General features: G+C 36.9%; 2 protein-coding genes and 1 long non-coding RNA gene across 8 annotated transcripts; 2 read left to right on the forward strand and 1 right to left on the reverse strand.

Moving 5' to 3' along the window:
• Nucleotides 1-2,689: 2,689 nt before the first annotated feature.
• LOC131648481 (uncharacterized) lies at nt 2,690-4,358 on the forward strand. The gene is made up of 4 exons (XM_058918234.1): nt 2,690-2,963; nt 3,581-3,698; nt 3,818-4,070; nt 4,185-4,358. Exons 1-4 carry the CDS (start codon nt 2,690-2,692, stop codon nt 4,356-4,358), a joined length of 819 nt encoding a protein of 272 aa, XP_058774217.1.
• Nucleotides 4,359-7,890: 3,532 nt separating this feature from the next.
• Nucleotides 7,891-9,988, forward strand: LOC131648844 (uncharacterized). 6 transcript variants are annotated; one of them, XR_009298181.1, is made up of 3 exons: nt 7,891-8,113; nt 8,239-9,579; nt 9,690-9,988. It is a non-coding gene; the product is annotated as an uncharacterized LOC131648844 (long non-coding RNA). The 6 variants fall into 6 exon arrangements; XR_009298182.1 differs by having other exon boundaries at nt 8,239-9,069; nt 9,396-9,988; XR_009298183.1 differs by having other exon boundaries at nt 8,239-8,835; nt 8,949-9,988.
• Nucleotides 9,989-15,330: 5,342 nt separating this feature from the next.
• On the reverse strand, nt 15,331-16,944 carry LOC131645777 (uncharacterized). The gene is made up of 4 exons (XM_058915988.1): nt 16,785-16,944; nt 16,410-16,512; nt 16,128-16,249; nt 15,331-16,007 (listed from the first exon to the last, which is right to left on the reverse strand). Exons 2-4 carry the CDS (start codon nt 16,411-16,413, stop codon nt 15,543-15,545), a joined length of 591 nt encoding a protein of 196 aa, XP_058771971.1. The 5' UTR covers nt 16,414-16,512; nt 16,785-16,944; the 3' UTR covers nt 15,331-15,542.
• Nucleotides 16,945-19,619: the final 2,675 nt, after the last annotated feature.

Genomic DNA, 19,619 nt, shown 5'->3' on the forward strand with positions numbered 1-19,619 from the left:
AAAAAGTGCTCTTTTGTTGTCTACCACGCCACCACTTCACATGCCTCCACAAAAGTCAGAATCTTCACTTAAACACGCTGGCAGGATTCGCTCAGTTCACGGCGCCAACAGGAGGACGCGGCGCCAACTGAGCTGACTTGGACATCTCTGATTTTGACTCAGTTCGCGGCGCCAACTAGTGGACGCGGCGCAAACTGGCTTGATGATGACTTCTTCGTTGGTTACTTGGCAGCTCCCTTGTGTTCTCTCAGCTCGTATCCTCATTGATCAATTCATGATGCAAAATTCTGCAAAACTAGAAAAGAAAGTGAAATATCTACTCAAATCACATAATAACGAGACTAACTTCATTTTTTTGCACTTTGTGTGAGTAAAGCGTGTGATTTGCAAATAAAAGTTATTAAAGGGACCAATAAAAAGATATGAATTACACTACAATTTGGTCCCTAACAGCCGTACCACTCAATTACTCAAAACACAATTAAAATCATGCGCAATCGGTTAATGCCTTTAGTGTTAATCGAATGCATGTCGCTAACAACGCGTAAATCAATTTAAATATTCAATTTATTTAAACATAATTTTTTCTAATTCAACAAATACATTGATTAATTATTAAATACAAAAAATACAAAAAAGGGATTGTACATCAAAAATACTTATTTTCATAACTACGAACTACGTTGACTCTGATCCTCCATAAGGAGGTATGTAGGCACTTGGTAACAAGGCGAGTCTCCTTTCCCCAAAACCAAATTAGTCTTTATATTTGCTATAACTGTATCATATTTCTGTATTGTAAACCTTTTTATAAACATTACCTTAATACTGTTACTCTATAAACCTTAAGGAAGGGTTGAGGGTGCCTAACACCTTCCCTCGACCCTAATTTCTCGACTTATCTAGAATCATCTCAGTTTAGGTTTTTTCTCATATTTACCCTTTATCCTTAGGATAGAATAAATATAGGTGACGACTCTGTAGTTTAAGTTTAAAAGCTTAAAATTTAAAGTCGGTCGTAACAGTATGTTGCACCCAAGGTGGTGGATGGGGAAATTGAAATCGAGATTGAGGAGAAGGATGTGGAATCTGAACTGTTGTATTGGCCCGTATACTCTGAGGAACATGCCACTTCTGATTAGAGATTGGACGCCAGGGTTTTGCCTTAAGGAAGATATGCTGCGAATCTTACTAATTTGGGTGAAGCTTCCACTTCTGCCACTACATCTGTGGGGAGTGCGAAGCCTAAATAAGATTGGGAGCGCACTAGGAAATCCTCTGGTAACTAACGAATGCATGGCTAGCAAGGCTCGAGTATCTTAGTTGAGATTGATGTCACGCAGAAGATGAAGAGTACAATAAACATCAAGGATGCTGAAGGCAAGAAGATTAAGCAGGTTGTAGAGTATGAGTGGAAGCCAATATTCTGCGGAAAGTGTCAAAAGTTTGGGCATAATTGCAAGGAGAAGGTTATAAAGAAATGGCATCCTAAAGCTATCATTTCAATAGAACAAAAGGCATCTGTTAATGAGACCCCGGGGAAGCCTGCTGAACCAGAGCCTGAGGAGCCTATGAAGATTAGCATTGAGGACTCAGGTAAAAAGTGGGAAACTGTCCTTACAGGTAGGGATAGAGGAAAACGAAGTGTTCCGGAGACTACAACGACTGCGTGTTTGAATGGTTTTGCTGCATTAGGGGACTTGAATAATCCATTAATGTATCAATATTATGCATCATGATTGTTGCATGGAACGTCCGGGGGTTAAATAAAGCTGGTAAGCTAAGAGAGGTTAGCTCCCGCCTCAAGAAAATTAGACCGATGGTGACTTTTCTTCTGGAAACAAGAGTTAAGCAGAATAAAGCCTCAAGCATTAGGAATCAACTTCATCTGGATGGTATGTATATAGATAAGTATTCCAGTCACTATAATGGTAGAATTTGGGTTTTATGGAACCAAAATGCTATAGATCTGAGAGTTGTGCATGAAACTAGCCAAATGATTCACTGCTCCTTGTATGATCTTGCTGGGGATTTTATGTTTTGGATAACTGCTATATATGCTGCCAATAGCCTTGATCAGCGAAGGAGGTTGTGGAGAGATCTTGAGGATATATATAGCAATCAGCAGGGGCCCTGGGTGCTAATGGGAGACTTCAATAATGTTACAAAAGTACAGGACATAATTGGGGGGAAAAGGGTGTCTCAGGCAGAGATGAAGGATTTGGTCAATATGATGGATAGATGTGATCTCACTGAGATGGCTGGTAGAGGTGCCTATTTTACATGGTCTAATAATCAGCTTGATCGAGCCATTTACTCAAAAATTGATAAAGTGTTAGCCAATACTAGTTGGTTTTTGAACCAGCTGGACACAACATTGCATATTTTGAATCCACGAATTTCTGATCACTCATTACTTTGGCTGAGGAATGAGAAGAAGATACAGCCTGTTAAATCCCACTTTAAATTCTACAATAGTGTGGTTGGGAGGGAAGATTACCATGCAAAAGTTAGAGAAAGTTGGTAGGTGCCTGTCATTGGGAGTCCTATGTACATTGTCTGGGAAAAGTTGAGAAGATTGCAGAAGGTTATGAGATATATGAACAGGCCCATGGCTAATTTGAGATAGGATATCATTAAAGCTAGGGAAAGTCTGGAGGATGCACAACAGGATTCACAGCTGAATAACATGGACAGGGATAAAATACTTAGAGTCAAAAGCTGCACTGCTAAGTTGCTAGCTTTGAATGAGCTGGAGGAGAAAGTATTAAAGCAAAGGTCTAAGATTGAGTGGCTTAAATTGGGAGATGGAAATAATTCCTTTTTTCATGCTTCTTTGAGAGCAAAACATGTTTCCAAGGGTATGCATCTGTTATATAGGGAGGATGGTACTATGCTCAAGACTCAAAAGGATATAGAACAGGTGGTGGTGGCTTTCTATGAAAGTTTAATGGGCACTGCAGGTAATAATCTCAGCCATGTGGACATAGTAGCTATGAGAAATGGACCCCAACTGACTTTCCAACAAAGGTAGAGCTTGATCATGCCAATTAGTGAAGAAGAGATTCTGGTAGCTTTAAAGGGCATTGGTGACCTAAAGGCACCAGGGTTAGATGGGTATGGTGCGAAGTTTTTCAAAACGAGTTGGCCAACTATAAAGCACAATGTGATGGGAGCCATAACAAACTTCTTTATTAATGGGAGGATCTATAAAGCTGTCAACTGCATTATAGTCACATTGATACCCAAAACTGAAGATGCTGGAACTATCAGGGACTATAGGCCCATAGCCGGATGCACGACACTGTATAAAATAATCTCCAGAATTTTGACTAGTCACTTAGCCAAGTTGATTGGCAGTGTCATTAACAAGAGCCATGCTGCTATCAGCAGATACACAGTCACATCTTACTCACTTATGAGTTGTTGCAGGGATACTCTAGAAAGGGAGGGCCGCCAAGATGTATGCTTCAATTAGACTTACAAAAAGCCTACGATATGGTGGATTGGGGAGCTCTGGAGGTCATTATGCGAGAGATTGGGATACCATATCAATTTGTTAATTGGATTATGCTCACAGTCATACCTGTTTCCTACCGGTTTAATGTAAATGGTGTGTATACCAAGATCATGCAAGCCAAACGAGGACTACGGCAAGGGGATCCCCTCTCCCCTATGATGTTTGCCATTATGATGGAGTACTTGCACAGGCTCTTGCATAAAATGCAGAAGGAAACAAATTTAAATATCATAGTAGATGCAAAGAGCTAAAATTGACGCATATAGCTTTTGCAGATGATGTGTTTATGTTCTCAAGGGGTGACATGAATTCAGTAGAGCATTTATTGAAGGTGTTGCAGCAGTTCTCGAGTTCCACGGGATTAGTGGTCAATCCTAGTAAATGCAGGTTGTTTCTCGGAGGAGTTGACAGTGATACCAGAATCCAAATTCAAGCGCTGACTACATTCCAAGATGGAGAGCTACCATTCAGATATCTTGGTGTTCCGATGACAAGCAAGAGGTTAGATATCCAGCATTACTCAATCCTCATTGATAAGATTGTTGCTAGGGTGACACACTGGAGTAGTAAACTTTTGAGCTATGCAGGGAAAATTCAGTTAGTTAAAAGTGTCTGTTTTGCGACTGCAAATTATTGGCTCTAATGTCTCCCTTTGCCTAAACAGGTGGTGAAGCATATTAATTCTATATGTAGGTCATTTGTTTGGACTGGTGGAACTGTTGTGACCAGGAAGAGTCCAGTGGCCTGGCATAGTGTGTGTAAGCCTCGGAAAAATGGAGGATTAAATGTGTTGGATCTGCAATATTGTAGTGACATAGCATTGATGAAACTGCTATGAAACTTAAGCAGGAAGAAGGACAATTTGTGGGTAAGATGGATCCATAATTACTATTTGAAAGGGAAGGACATAATGGTTATGGAGGCTAAGGTGCAGTATTCTTGGATTTTCAAGGCTATTTTGAGAATAAGAGAGAAAACTCTGCTGCTGCCAGACTGGTATACCATGAATGACTTCAAAACAAATGTGGCCTATAAGCAGATGATGAGAAACGAGGTCCCTGTTATGAAGTATAGACTTTTTTGTGGAAATAGTGCGAGACCACGAGCGTTGTTTACACTTTGGTTGGCTTGTCATGGCAAATTAGCCACTAGAAGTAGACAGTTCCGATTTGGTATGGTGAATTATACAAACTGTTGTTTCTGTTTGCAGGAGGAAATCATCGACCACATTCTTTTTTATTGCAAGGAGACTAGTAGGATATGGAAGTATGTTTTGCACTGGATTGATGTTGCTCATGATCCTCGACCGTGGAAGGAGGAATTAAGTTGGGTGATCCAAAATTGTAAAGGAAAAACTAATAGAGCTGAGATGATCAAACTTGCCTTGGCTGAAACTGTATACGGCGTCTGGGCTTATAGAAATTGCATCAGTTTTGGAAAAGATGTGGATAGTACTAACGTTGGGGATGAAATTATAGATAAGATAGTCTATTGTGGGTGGGGTAGATTGAAACTCAGAGCCCATATGGCCCATTGAAACCTCAAGAACACGCACCTATAGCTCACGGTTTGCTCAAACATAAACCTACCAAAATATAATTCTTAAAACCACATAAAATACTATTCATCAGGTCACATGCCTTAGTTTCAAAAGAAATAATTATCCAAACAATCAAACTGATTATATTTTGGTAGGTTTATGTTTGAGCAAACCGTGAGCTATAGGTGCGTGTTCTTGAGGTTTCAATGCTTGCAATTGATCTGGATAGGTTCAGTGAAGTTCAAGGAACATGTTTGAGTGTTTAGTTGGTATTGAAATCAACTTAAACTCAGAATTCAAATTTTGAATTTCTTTGAAATTTTCAAGTTGCTACAAGTATGATACAAGCATAGGATTGGCTTTGAATTCGTGTGTATGTGTTTACTGAAGTGTTCTACTTCATTTATAAGCAATGGAGGTGCTGCAAAGCTAAGCTATGAAGCATTGATTGCTTTTTGAATTTTGAATTTTTTAATATAAAGACCTTTGAATTCTTTTACCATGGCTTTGAATTTTCTTCACCCTCTTGCTCTAGGCTTGCCATGTACTTCCATGCTGCAGAGTTGAATCAACTTTGATGGCTTTAGCTTAAGAACAAAGCATGGTATCATTATCTTACACCATTTCTTTTTTAATTTAACTTTATATGTAATAAAATTAAACCAAAAAAGAAATAAAAATGTCTTGGGCCTTAGGTTGGTCGTGGGAGGCCCTTAGCATCATTAGAATCATGTTTGGATCATGAAAACTTGGCCTCTTTTGGAAAAAAACATTTTTGATCAATGTTGGTTTAATGCATTTTCCCAAAAAATAGCCAACTTCAACAAGGCATATCTCCCTCAATTTTGATCATATGAAGGAGTTCGTGTACTTTTTAGAAACCTCAAGATGTCATCTACAATCTACTTTGGAAACTTTTTTCATTTGGAGAAGTTATCTTGATGTCATGGCCTTTGACAAAAAACCACTTTTTGTTGACTTTGAAAATGACTTGTAATGTCTGAGCTCATATTTTTCAAATGGTGAATCCAATGACCATGGGATCAATTGCATTTGAGATATAATTGAATTTCCTTAAAAACAAGCTTTGGTTGGAATTTTTTGAATGAACGAGGAGAGAGTTATGGCTGGTCAAAGTTCAGTTGACTTTTTAGGAGAAAACCCTAATTTTGAAACTTAGGATTTTGTTGATTTTTGATCTTTTCTTGATGAATTATGATCAGCCATTGATCAAATGATGAATCTTTTGACAAAATATGGATGTTGATTAAAAAATTTCATTTTTTACTGTCTGTTGACTTTTCGGTTAAACTGGTCGTCTGTTGACTATTTGAGCTGCTGACTGTGCGTCCGAGTGAATTGAAGTTTGAAAATTTGTATGGTGGTACTTTGAGACATATGGAGGTCCATGAAATCTATTTGAGGTCTCAAAAAACTCGTTCTCCTGAAAGAAAAAGAAAAAACCCCAGTTAGGGACTGTTTGTGTAGGAGACAGTTAAGCGTACCTGATTTTTGTGCAGTGCTGAGTTTCTATTGATCATGTGATTATCAGAAGACTTCTAGAACAAAAATCTTGGAATTTTGAAATGTAAAAGATTGATTTGATTGATGGTGCAAAACACGGAGAATTGCGCTGTCAGCGGGTTTGACTGTCAACTGGCTGTCCGGGCATTAACATAACAGTTAAAGTAAAAATTCAACAGTTAAAGTTAGTTTTTTCTTTTTTGTTTTTTTGTTGTGTTAATGGTGAAAATTTATTTACATGAGTTGTTAGAAAAACACAAACATAATAAATAAACAAAAAATACTGTACGCGAACGAAATTACCGATAATAACCTTGAAAAATATTTAATGCACAGAAAAATAAATATTTAACTAGCAGAAAATACACATAATATTATCTTGATAATTAAACGACAGTATGACAGATAGTACGATATTTAATACTGACAGTACAAATATTACATAATATAATGAACAGTACAACAAATAAAAGGAAAAACATCAGCAATATATCAAGATAAACTAACCACAAACATCCTGAGAAATCCCAAGCTTTGCGATCTCAAGACCATCATCATCGTTCGCTTTAGATGGTTGTTATTCGAATGAAAAAGCTTCGGCGGCGTAACCAGTGTGAGAAACCAAAAAGTCACGAAATAACGAACAGAAGTCAAATTCGCGTCTTGCCGCTGCCGTAGTGGGTTAAGACAAAATCGTAATCGTAAGAAAAAAGAAGGGTTTGAAGGGATGAAGATCTGGAAATCAGATAGCATATATTTATACAAATAGTTGAATGAAAAATTGATGATGCACTTATTAAGTTTTGGGAGATGAAAAAGCATCATTGAAAAAATTGCATCGTAAATGCAATCGGTTGAACTGAATCGTCGCAAAATAATGATAAGCTTAAATTCAAACTGTAAAGTTATTGTAAAAAAATCAAGAAAATCCCATAAATGTTGGCGGCTGATTTGCGTGGAAAAAGGAAAATGGGAATATATCCCCAATAAATTTTGGCTGATTATGTTTTACGTGGAAAGAAAATAAAATAATTTAAAAACAAATAAAAAGTATTAAAAACAAAAAAGAAATATTATCAACTACCTAACTAATAATAAAACATACCACCAAACACCCAAAATTACCCTTAATAAAAAAAATAATTACACTTACAAAAGCCCTTTATAGTAATTTGCTAAATCAAAGTTTTATTCCCACCAATCACATATCTCCATTCATCCAAATGGCACTTTCTTTTCATATTCCTATTCATTATTTATTAATATACCTATTAACCATTGGGTTTTTCATCCAACCTTTCAAAACCCAAAAACCTTTTCAAATTCTTTTTCCATTTCCCACACTTCTCTTTCTCTCCCTTGTCATATGCACGTTCTTCTCTCTCTCTCACCCGCTTTCTTTCTTCCTTCAACATTCAAACCCTAAATTCATGGTCATCCCCTTTCTCCCTCATCACCGCTTCTCCCCTTCTCCGATTCAAACCCTAAATTTCTGATTTTCCCCTTATCTGTTTAAAGATATGTTGGAGGTTTGTGGGTTTATTAGTAATCGAGTTTTGTAGTGTTTATCAGCAATAGATTTCGTTTTCCTTCTCCCTTTTGTATTCATAACAAATTTATTCATAACATATTTATTGTTGTGTCCTTTTTGTAGTGTTCTGGCGAAAAAAGTGGCGGAGGAAGGATGGTTTCACGGTGACTGCATTTTTCCAAGATCACAGGGACAATCCTTCTCGTCTATTTCTTTTAGTTGTCGTTTGATAGCATCATAATGTTTTTCTTTAATTTTAAATCTTCACTCTGTTAATGAATGATAATTTGTGTTTTCAGCTTCAAATGGAAACATTACAGATCTGATTGGATGCCGACTTTCGGTTGGTGATGTGCTCCTTTAACTGAGGTATTTTAAGGATCAGTATGTACTATACACTGACCTTTTTCTTTTTATAAACTCTAATATTTGTTCATGGCCTGATCTTTTTAATGGCTTTTATAATTTTGTATATTTGGCTTGATTTCTGAATTTAACTCTGTTTTAATAGCTTATTCCATGTGGTTGTTGTAAATCATGACAAGTTAATTAAGCTAACTAGACATCTTACGTGTTACATTTATTCCATTAGAAAAGATATCAGAAAGAATCTAGATGTGGCTTCAAAGGTAGCTTTCTTTTGGTTCTTGTCGGTGTAAAGACCGTTAGCCTTTGAGTTCGGTGTCATTTCCGCCACATCACCGACATTGACACATTCAGGTACTCTAAACTTGTGTTTGCTGTAGACTGTTTGAATTAAATGGTGTCTCTATGATGCTGCATAATACCGATTTTCATCTATGACATGTTGTATGTGTCCTTTGATTTTGAAGCATAGTGAACAAGAGTGTTGATAATTGTTGCTGGTAATGATATGCAAAAACAAGGGTGGTAAAGACCGATAGCCTGAGTTCGGTGTCATTTCTGACGCATCACCGACATTAACACATTCATGTACTCTAAACTTGTGTTTGCTTCAACAAAAGTTCTGTTATTTCTAATAACTATATTATGACTCATTTCTATCAAATTTTGTGCTAGGATTTGGAAGCTACTAAATTCACTTTATTTTTGTCTCCGTTGTAATATCTTAACTTTTATTTAAACTTCAAAATCGACAAAATAAAATATCATCAAATTATTATGTGTACAAATGTGAAGTGATGTTGTAATGTTTAAAGTTAAATGATGGAACTTGACCAAAGTAAACTGTGATTTTCATTTTTCCTTCGTATTGATCATTATATTTCTTTATTTTCTAAATGCACCTTAACTTGCAGCTAAATCAACTACTACCGAGGAGAATGATCTCAAGTCCCAAATTGTGGTACATATTTTGGATTTCTCATCTTGCATTTGCAATAAAATGTGAGTTGTTAGGTTTGTTAAAATATGTACATGGATGCCTTTGCTAATGCAGATTAAAAAAGAAGATAATATACTAATACTCAAAAACTTCTTTAGGTTGGTTATGGTTTATTATATTAGTGTTTTACTAATCATAATCATCGCTATTATCGTTTTGACTTGAAAGCTTATTGTATAATGTGATGGAATTGCAACATTATAAGCAGCTTAAGGATTTGAGTATCAAAGATTTAATGGTGGAGAATGTGGAAGAAGAGGATCCTAACATGGCTGTGAATTTGTTAACTGTGGCTGGCACAGGTAATGCTGCTTTTCTAGAGGAGCTTCTAAGAGCTGGTCTTGTCCAAGTACGCAAGATCCCAGGGTTCTATTTGACATATTACACTTTTGAATAAGTTCTGCACTGGACCCTTTGTGTTTAATAAATACAGATTCTGTTTTGAGACATTTGAATATTTTTGTTTGTTTTTAAGGGTGGTATCTTAAGATAATATTGTTTTGAGTCCTTTAAAGCAGTATAATGCAGTTGTGTACTTGGTTGTTGATGTGTGTAGCAGTACTTTGAATGATATTTCTAAGTTAATTCAACTAAAGGAAATACAGTGCTTTTCTAGAGAATGGTTAGTAAAAAATTTCCTTTTAAAGAAATCATTCATGGGAATTATAAAATGGGAACACTAATAAAAAGTTAGAAGACTGGATAGATTTATTAGAAATAAAAAAGTTAGAACATTGTGATAAATCTATTTCCAAGTTTTTGACTTTTTAGTGTGTTTACATTTAGTTGTTGCTATAGTTTGGAGTTTCTTAAGTTTTTGAATGATTTCAAGAGGCCCTGATGTGATGTTGTATATCAAATCCTTCAAAAACCTTAAGCTTGTAAGTGTATGCCAATGAATGGATTATGCTTTTAAGAAGAAAATGAAAATAGATGTTTGCAATAGTCTTTTTGATTAAGTAGATTTATCTATTCTCCTGTAAAGTGAGTTCTAATAATATAACAGTAATCAAATATTCAGCAAGGAATGAGTATTGATAGGGAATAAGGTCACTATTGAAATGCAGCCAAGTTACATAATGGGAATACAAGCATGAAAAGGAAATGATAGAAAAGGGAAATCTCAGTACAGATGAATCAGTGAGAGAAGAGAGAGAATGATATCACACAATTCACACCCCACACTTAGAGCTACCCACTACTAATATGCTCTCACTCACTAACAAACTGGGTCCACATTGGATGCTTCTTTTTGATTCTATTGCTGCGCCTTATTTCCTTATCATTTGCCACGTCATTCTCCAATTCCTCATTCACCTCATTTTTATCAATTGGGCCTTTCTCACCCATAACATTACCCTCCCCTTCAAGAGCAATCTTGTCCTCAAGATTGAAGTTCGGGTAACTCTGTAGCATTTCTTCACTATCTTCCCAAGTAGCTTCCTGACTTGAAATATCTTTCCATTTCACCAACACTTGGTCCACCACTTGTACTCCTTTACGAATGCTTCGAGTACTCAACACAGCTTCTGGTTGAATCACCGGTCCTTCTTCCACTGTAATTAGTGGCAGCGGCAGGTATGGTACAGCAGTAAGGCCTTTGAACACTTTCAATTGGGATACATGAAATACAGGATGTATACGAGCTGACTCGGGCAATTGGAGCTTATAAGCTACAGCACCAATTTTGTCAATGATAGTAAAGGGGCCAAAATACCGCATCCCTAACTTATTGTTCTTTCGCAAAGCTACCGAGGATTGTCGATATGGTTGCAACTTGACTAAAACTTGATCACCAATCTCCAAAAAAACATTGCTTCTTTTCTTATCAGCATTGACTTTCATCACCTGTTGAGCTCTCCTTAAATTCTCTTTCAACTCAAGTAGAATTTTGTCCCTTTCAATTAACTGTTGTTGCAGGTCTACAGGATCAGCAGTGTTAACAGTGTAACGAATTAGCATAGGAGGATCTCTCCCATATAAAGCTTTGAATGGAGACATTCCTAAGCTTGAATGCAACGCCGTATTATACCACAGTTCTGCCCAAGAGAGAGCTTTGGACCATGCCTTTGGATTCTTGAACGAAAAACATCGCAAATACATTTCTAAACATTTATTGACAGCTTCGGATTGGCCATCCGTTTGAGGGTGATACGCGGAGCTCATCGCTAATGTTGTGCCCTGTAAATGAAATAAATGCTGCCAAAATTGACTAGTAAATACTTTATCTCTGTCAGACACTATTGACTTAGGCATTCCATGTAATTTAACCACATTATGCATAAATGTCTCGGCAACCGTCTTACTAGAATAATCCGATTTCAAGGGTAGGAAATGAGCATACTTACTTAGTCTGTCAACTACTACCATTATAACAGTAAAACCAGAAGAAGGAGGTAAGCCAGTAATAAAATCCATTGCGATATCTTCCCAAACTTGCTCCGGAATCGGCAATGGTTGCAACAGACCGGCATAAGGCTTATTGACAGACTTCGCTTGTTGACAGATGATACAAGCTGCAATGAATTTCTGCACATGTTGTCTCATATTAGGCCAATAAAACTGAGATGCAACTCTTGCAAGAGTTCTGGTCACTCCTGCGTGTCCTCCTATAGACGTGTCATGATATTCTGTGAGAATTTTGTGAATCAAACTACTCTCAACCGGAACTACCAATCTGTGTTTCCAATATAATAAACCCTCTTTCACAGCATAGTTACCATTGTTCACAGTATTGTTAAGGCATTGTTGAACAATTAATTGCAAATGCTCATCTTCAACAATTGCTTTCTTTAATTCATCTAAAAACTCACATTGCGGTGATGATAATGACAAGGACATCATTCTGGATAATGCATCTGCAGCTTGATTATCCTTCCCTGACTTGTATTCGATTTGGAAATCAAAGCCAATGAATTTATGAAGCCAAGCTTGCTGCTCAGGTGTTTGAAGAGATTGATCTAACAGACTTTTCAAGCTCTTCTGGTCTGTTCGCAGGATGAATTTGTGACCCAGAAGATAGTGTCGGAACTTAGCTAATGCCGCTGTGATAGCATAAAATTCTCGCGTATACGCCGATTGTAGCTGCATTCGCGGAGTCATCTTCTTAGAAAAGAAAGCTATGGGATGCCCTCCTTGACTTAGCACTGCTCCCACTCCTGTACCAGAAGCATCTGTCTCAAGGATAAACACTTGCGAAAAATCTGGTAACACTAAGACATGAGCTGAAGTGATTGCTCTTTTTAACTGCTCAAAAGCTTTTTGTGTATTTTCATCCCACATAAAAGCATCTTTCTTTAAAAGATTAGTGAGAGGGCCGGCTATTGTCGCATAAGACTTAATAAATCTTCTATAATATCCGGTGAGCCCAAGGAATCCTCGTAGCTGTTTCAAATTTGTTGGTATCATCCAATCTAACACCGCTTGGACCTTTGTTCTATCCATTGATACCCCAGCACCAGAAACTATGTGACCAAGATACTCTACTTCAGTTAAGCCAAATGAACATTTGGAGAGTTTTGCATATAACACATTTTGACTTAAGATCTGAAACACGGTTTCTACATGTTGCAAATGTGAATGCCATGAAGGGCTATATATTAGGATGTCATCAAAGAAAACAAGAACACACTTCCTTAACAATGGTTGGAAAAGCTGATTCATAAGTCTTTGGAATGTAGCTGGGGCGTTGGTAAGCCCGAACGGCATCACTAACCACTCATAATGGCCTTGATGCGTTCTAAAAGCCGTTTTCTGTCTGTCCTCTTGCTTGAGAAGTATTTGATGATAACCAGAACGAAGGTCCATCTTAGAAAAATATTTTGCTCCATGTAACTCATCAAGTAATTCATCCACAGTAGGCATGGGAAAACTGTCCTTGATAGTTATAGCATTCAAAGCCCTATAATCTGTACAACATCTTCAAGTGCCATCTTTCTTTTTCACTAGGATAATTGGGGATGAAAAGGGACTAAGACTTGGTTGGATTATACCTTCTTCAAGCATGTCCTGCACCATTGTTTCAATTTGTTGTTTCTGGCTATGTGGATATCTATAGGGTCTCACCTTCACCGGTTGTGCTCCCTCTTTCAATAAAATCTCATGACTCAATCCTCTCGTGGGAGGTAGTCCTTTAGGTATTTGAAATATCTCTCTGTATGTATGCAACAGTGTACTCATTTCAGGATCAAGATCAACGGGTCTGCCATCCCAATTATCCTCTGTGACAACAGGATCAAGCTTTTGGATAGTAAACAACTCACTAATTGCATTCATTTGGTTTAATCTTTTGAAAAGATTCAGCTGTGCAATAACCGGTTTGTTACCAATTTCACCTTGCAATGTGACAAACTTTCCATCTAGGTAAAATTTTAACATAGATGTAGCATAGTCAGCTACATGAGGTCCCAATGAAGCTAACCAAGGGGCACCTAAGATGACATCCGCCCCTGCTACAGGCAAGAGATAAGCAGACACATTAACCTCAATGCCCTGTATCTTCAGAGACAGTTTCTTGACCACACCTTCAGTCTGCATGTTCTGTCCATTTCCAACCAGAACCTTGCACCCTTTACTTGGTTCCACATCTAAATTTAAGCACTTCACAATACGTGGTTGAATAAAGCTGTCTGAACTTCCTCCATCAAGCAGAATCGAAACACAGATAGGACCAATATAGCCCTTAAATCGGATAACACCCATTCCTGTAGCTCCATGGAAAGCATTAAAAGATAAGTGGTGCTCTGTCACCTCTTCAGACTCGGTTGTACTAGTTATGTCTGCTAAGGGAGATGAATTGAGATTTTCAGGATCATCATGTAACTCCAATAACATCAAATGCTTGTTTGGGCACTTATGTGAAAAAGAGAATTTGTCATCGCAAAAGTAACACAAGCCTTTCTCCCTTCTCAATTGCATCTCTGCTGGAGAAATCCTTTTGATTGCAGGGTTCTTTTGGAATTGGCTCATAGGTCTAGTAGGTGGTGTGGGAAGTAATGGTGGGTTGGGGGCTTTTTCGGTAGTTTGTGTTTGGTCATTTCTGGTTGGATTGAAGTGAGTTCTATTTTGGTGATAAGATCATTTCTGTGGAGTCGACACAGATTTCTGAGCAGCCAATTTTTCCTCAAATAGCTTGGCAATAGACACAGCTTTCACAATTGAAATAGGACAATGCAACATAACATCTCTACGAATTTCCTCTTTCAATCCACTTACAAAACAATCAATTAATGCATCATTACTTAATCCATAAACACGATTGGACAAAGCAGTAAATTCAAGGTAATAATCATTAACAGATTTTGTTTGTTGTAGTTTAAACAGAGATGCTCTTGGGCAATCATAAATGGAGGGACCAAAATCCAGTTCTAGAGCTCGTGTAAAATCATGCCATGATTGAAATGGTTGAGATCTAGTAACAATTTGGAACCACGGAACAACTTCTTGTTCTAGGTGAACAGAAGCAATAATCAATCTCTCCGGATCTGGAGTATGATAATAACCAAAAAATTGTTCAGCCTTAAAAATCCAATCAAGAACGTTCTTACCATTAAACCTTGGAAATTCCAGCTTGATATTGCGAACATGAAATGGAGGTGTCGAGGGAGCAGTTCCCGACGAAGATGAGTTCGTGCTTCCATGGGTGACGACGAGAGCTTGCATTTGTTTTAACATCGTCTCCATTGATTTTGACAACTCTGCAAATCGTGACTCCGATGACTGCTGCATCGTCTCCATTCTCGCAAAGCGAGCTACCCACTACTAATATGCTCTCACTCACTAACAAACTGGGTCCACATTGGATGGAATATTAAAATGTTATATTATAATTTAAATAGACACAATTATAATATTCAATAAAAATTAAATATTCACTTTTTTGGAACCTCAACACACATGTAGTGATAATAAATATCAGAATTAGTTTACGCTACTGAAAATTAACACAATAACAAACATTTAGAAATTACTACACATAATCGAACGTTGGAATTCCCTCCCCCACAACCAAAAGGATTAGGATTCTCTAATGCCAATTTCCTCCAGCTTCTTTCTCTCTATTTCAATACTTCCTGTTCTTCTTTCTCTTTTTCATGGAACTCTCCTTCTGATCTCTATCATGAGATTTCTTCTTTCTCTTTTTCATGGAACTCTCCTTCTGATCTCTATCATGAGATTTCTTCTTTCTCTTTTTCATGGAACTCTCCTTCTCACCTCTATCATGAGAGTTCTTCTGTCTTGTTTCGTTGGAACTCTCCTTCTCACCTATACCTATATCATGAGAGCTCGTTATGTTTTTCTTGTAACTCTCATACTTGTCATCTCTTCTCTTATCAGCTATTTGGCCTATATAAGTAGCTGCCATCCATTTCAATGTGTCTTTCATTTTACCTCTTGTTTTTTCCATGGACTCCAACTCTTCAATCTTCACTGAAGCTAAAACCTCGAAACGAGCATTAAAAGCATTGTGATAGGCCATAGACATAGCACGGAACACCTCCTTCGAGCTACACTTCCTAGGGAGCAACTGTTTAGAGATAGAAGATAGTTATAAAGAAATCAAATAAGCAAATAGCATCTAAATTTACAAACCTACAATGCCGGTATCACAAGCATGGCTAAAAGCCCAATAACCTTTATTACTTACTAAGTCGCCGATGTTTTCCGTATGGGAGAATACAAAAGGTTGTCCTAGTATACTCAACATTTTTGAGATCTCCCCAACATATACATAAGGATTTCCCAATATGCGCTCACTTTTTGAGACTTCTGCAACATAGTTTAGATGAAATAAAGTGTGAGAGCACAGCAAAGAAAATAATGGAGAATGAATTTCGCAAAGATTATGTATGTAATGTGAGTGGACTAACAATAAAAAATAAAAAAAAAAACAAATAATTGGTTTAATAAGAGAAAAGAATTGAGTTACCCATTGGAGATGAGATTGCTGCTGGAAACTTTGGAGATGAGATTAGGATTAGTTGCTGCTGGAAACTTTGCTTTAAACTCCAACAGGGCAGAGAAGAGCACCGCTAATAAGAAAAAACAAAATATAATTAGTGTCTTTAATTTTATCAAAATAGAGTCAAACAATCATCACAGAACATATTTTTGAAGGATAAATTTCATCAAAACAAACTCAATTTGTCTCCAACCCCGAGAAGATTTGAATATTCCATCTAATATATTACAATATTTGAGGGATTAATTTCACCAAAACAAGCCTCAATTCAAAGGTTTTAAACCCTAATCCCCAAATACATGAAGAATATCATATGAATCGCGAGACAAAACAGATTCCTACCTGAAAATACAAAATCAATAGACGCCAAGGTGAAGAAGACAACGATCTCTGAGAAAACGCGTCTTATCCAATATTAGAAACCCTAAAAACAATTGTGATATATAAACACACAACACCAGCATGGCATAGTGGGTTGCTGGGTTAACCGGCCCAATAGAGTTTTATTGCTCCACACAAGTATACGAGATTTTAATTCTAATTCTCATCAATAGTTGGATCCAAATATTTTATTTTTTATTTATAATAAATTATATTTATTATATTATTTTTATAATATTCTATAAATATAACCAATCTCAACATCCAAATAATATAAACAAATTATTCTCATCTTTCTCTCTTGTCTTTTATCTTCTTTCTTCTTATTTTATAATAATAACCTTGTTCATTTTAATTTTTATAAAACAATCTTTAGTCAACCCGTACTAGTGTCAAATGATGGAATTATGACGGCACAATCCAAGTAAAATATTCTTAATTTTTCAATGGTACATCATCTTCTCTTTTAAACAAGATCAAAAAAAATCAAATATAAGGAACCGCACATAGAATCTAGATCCTCAATTCATTTACACTTTATATGAATTTATAGAACTGAATAAACGATATACATTGACCGTGTAAAATGATCGTATACTATCAACAAATCACAACTATTTTGAATACAATAAAGATAACAATAATCCAAACTTCCAAAACATGAGTTCAAGTACCCACAGTGCTACATGATTAGAGCATGGACTCAATACCTAAATCAAAATGAAATAACTGATAAGCTCCTCGGTTAAATCCTCATACAAGCACGCAACTCGTCGGAACCTGCGCGATGTCGAATTGAACATCATTCAAACAGAAGGGTGAGAATTCACATTATAATGAATACATATTATATATACAATGAATATAGTACACTACAATCCAACAAATTCATCACACTTCATAATTTAATGAGTTCTACAAATATTGCACATAACACAATTCTGCAATTATCACATAAGCACACATTAATCCAAATATCACATAGTAAAATCAATGTGACTCCAAATGCAATTAATGCGACTCATGCATGTGGTACCATGTGAACATCAAGCTCACCGCTCTCGATTCCATTTTCAAGAACCAGAGTCACGTTTTCGATCCGGACAAGACCAAATCCCTCGAAATATGAACATATAGTCCACCGCTTTCGATCCACAAAGGAACAAAGCCACACCTCTATTTCCACACAAGGATCAAAGCCAACCAGTTAGAACACACTGAGTACCGACATTGTTTCACACACATGTCGCATACCGAAAGGAAAAATCGAAATTTTTGTTTACATCCGGTGAAAGGATAGATTTTTAAAGGAAATAGGATAAAGACCTTATAACTCAGGTAGACCTCCTAGTTTGCTTGCTCAAATCAAAACAAACAAAATTCTCATACACTGTTGTTTTTCAAAACAAAACTTTCCAAAAAGACAATACTTTGTATATATCCAAACAAGGATCATTACGAAGTTAACGTTCTTTTCAAAAACATCTTTTCAAAGATAAACAAACACTTTGTATACATCCGCACAAGGATCATTACAAATTCAATTTACAAAGGTATTTGAAACCACATATGAGCATTTTAAAGCAATTGAAAAGTGATCGAAAACAAGTGAGCTAAGCAAACTTAAGAGCCCATGGATAACCATGGATACAAAGGGTGCTAACACCTTCCCTTTGTATAACCTACCCCCTTACCCAGAATTTCTTAAAGGTCTTTTTTCTGTTTCTTTTATAAACCTTTCCTTAATTGGATAAAATAAAAGGTCGGTGGCGACTCTCTGAATTTTCAAAAATACGAAAGCATAAACAATAAAAAGAGTCAGTTCACGTATCTCTCTTGCTCAGAGGTATGGCCGAAAACGGAGGTCCACAAAAGGCGTACAACCCTGTGCCCGAACTACGTTGACTCTGATTCTCCCTAAGGAGATACGTAGGCACTTGGATAACCAAGGCGAGTCCCCTTCCCTAAAATCTCAATTCACTCAAATCTCAATTTCCCCCCTATTCACTTCCTTAGCTGTTAAACCTCAATATTTCAGCCATAAACCTTTACCTTAGATTCAAAGCCATAGGAAAGGGTTGAGGGTGCCTAACACCTTCCCTCGACCTGATTATAATAACTTACCCCGATCTCTTAACTGCGTAGGGTTTCCTATTCGCCCTTCAGAATAGGTGGCGACTCTAAAAGCTTAAATTTTAGGGCAGGTTGCTACAGGCAACACAACAGTAAGCAAGGAAGAACAAAAAAAATGTTGAGTAAGAAGAAGAAGAAGAAGGTAAAGCGAAAAGAAAGTGATGAAAACGATGAAGACAGAACCAAAAAGAAAAACAAAACGACAGAAACAAACAAAGAGCCACTGTTTTTCTTCGTGAATCAATTTCAAGCTGCGAACGGCGTACACCTCTCTTCCATCGAACAGGAATCTGAAAGACACAACCATTCTGGAGCTATCAAATTCCCAATCCACAGATACTGGTTTAGATGTGAAATTCATGGCGGGTGATGTTAAAGCTTCGTTTGGTGATTCATGGAGAAAGGTTCTCTGTGAGAGTCAACTTGTAGAAGGAAAAATTGCGCATTTGTCTCTACGGTCCATGCAAGCATGCTGCTGGCCAGGGCCGGCCCTGTGCATGTGCAAACAGTGCCACATCACAGGGCCTCATAATGAAAAGGGCCTCAAAAATCTTTAAACTAAAAAGTCATATACCATGTTTTATTTACACTATGCTTTGCTAATACATGCTATGTGAGCCGAAGCATTTGGTCTATGCATAATTTATACTACAAAATTATAAC

Source organism: Vicia villosa, linkage group LG2, assembly GCF_029867415.1.
Source record: "Vicia villosa cultivar HV-30 ecotype Madison, WI linkage group LG2, Vvil1.0, whole genome shotgun sequence".
NCBI lineage: Eukaryota > Viridiplantae > Streptophyta > Magnoliopsida > Fabales > Fabaceae > Vicia > Vicia villosa.

What these genes read in the sequence shown, in the direction of transcription:
- LOC131648481 (XM_058918234.1), top strand. Translation starts at nt 2,690, where the DNA reads ATGGACAGGGATAAAATACTTAGAGTCAAAAGCTGCACTGCTAAGTTG. An exon ending in AAGTTTAATGGGCACTGCAG is followed by an intron (nt 2,964 to 3,580) that starts GTAATAATCTCA and finishes TTATGCTCACAG; the next exon opens with TCATACCTGTTTCCTACCGG. An exon ending in ATGTTTGCCATTATGATGGA is followed by an intron (nt 3,699 to 3,817) that starts GTACTTGCACAG and finishes TATGTTCTCAAG; the next exon opens with GGGTGACATGAATTCAGTAG.
- LOC131645777 (XM_058915988.1), bottom strand. An exon ending in CGGAAAACATCGGCGACTTA is followed by an intron (nt 16,008 to 16,127) that starts GTAAGTAATAAA and finishes ATCTCTAAACAG; the next exon opens with TTGCTCCCTAGGAAGTGTAG.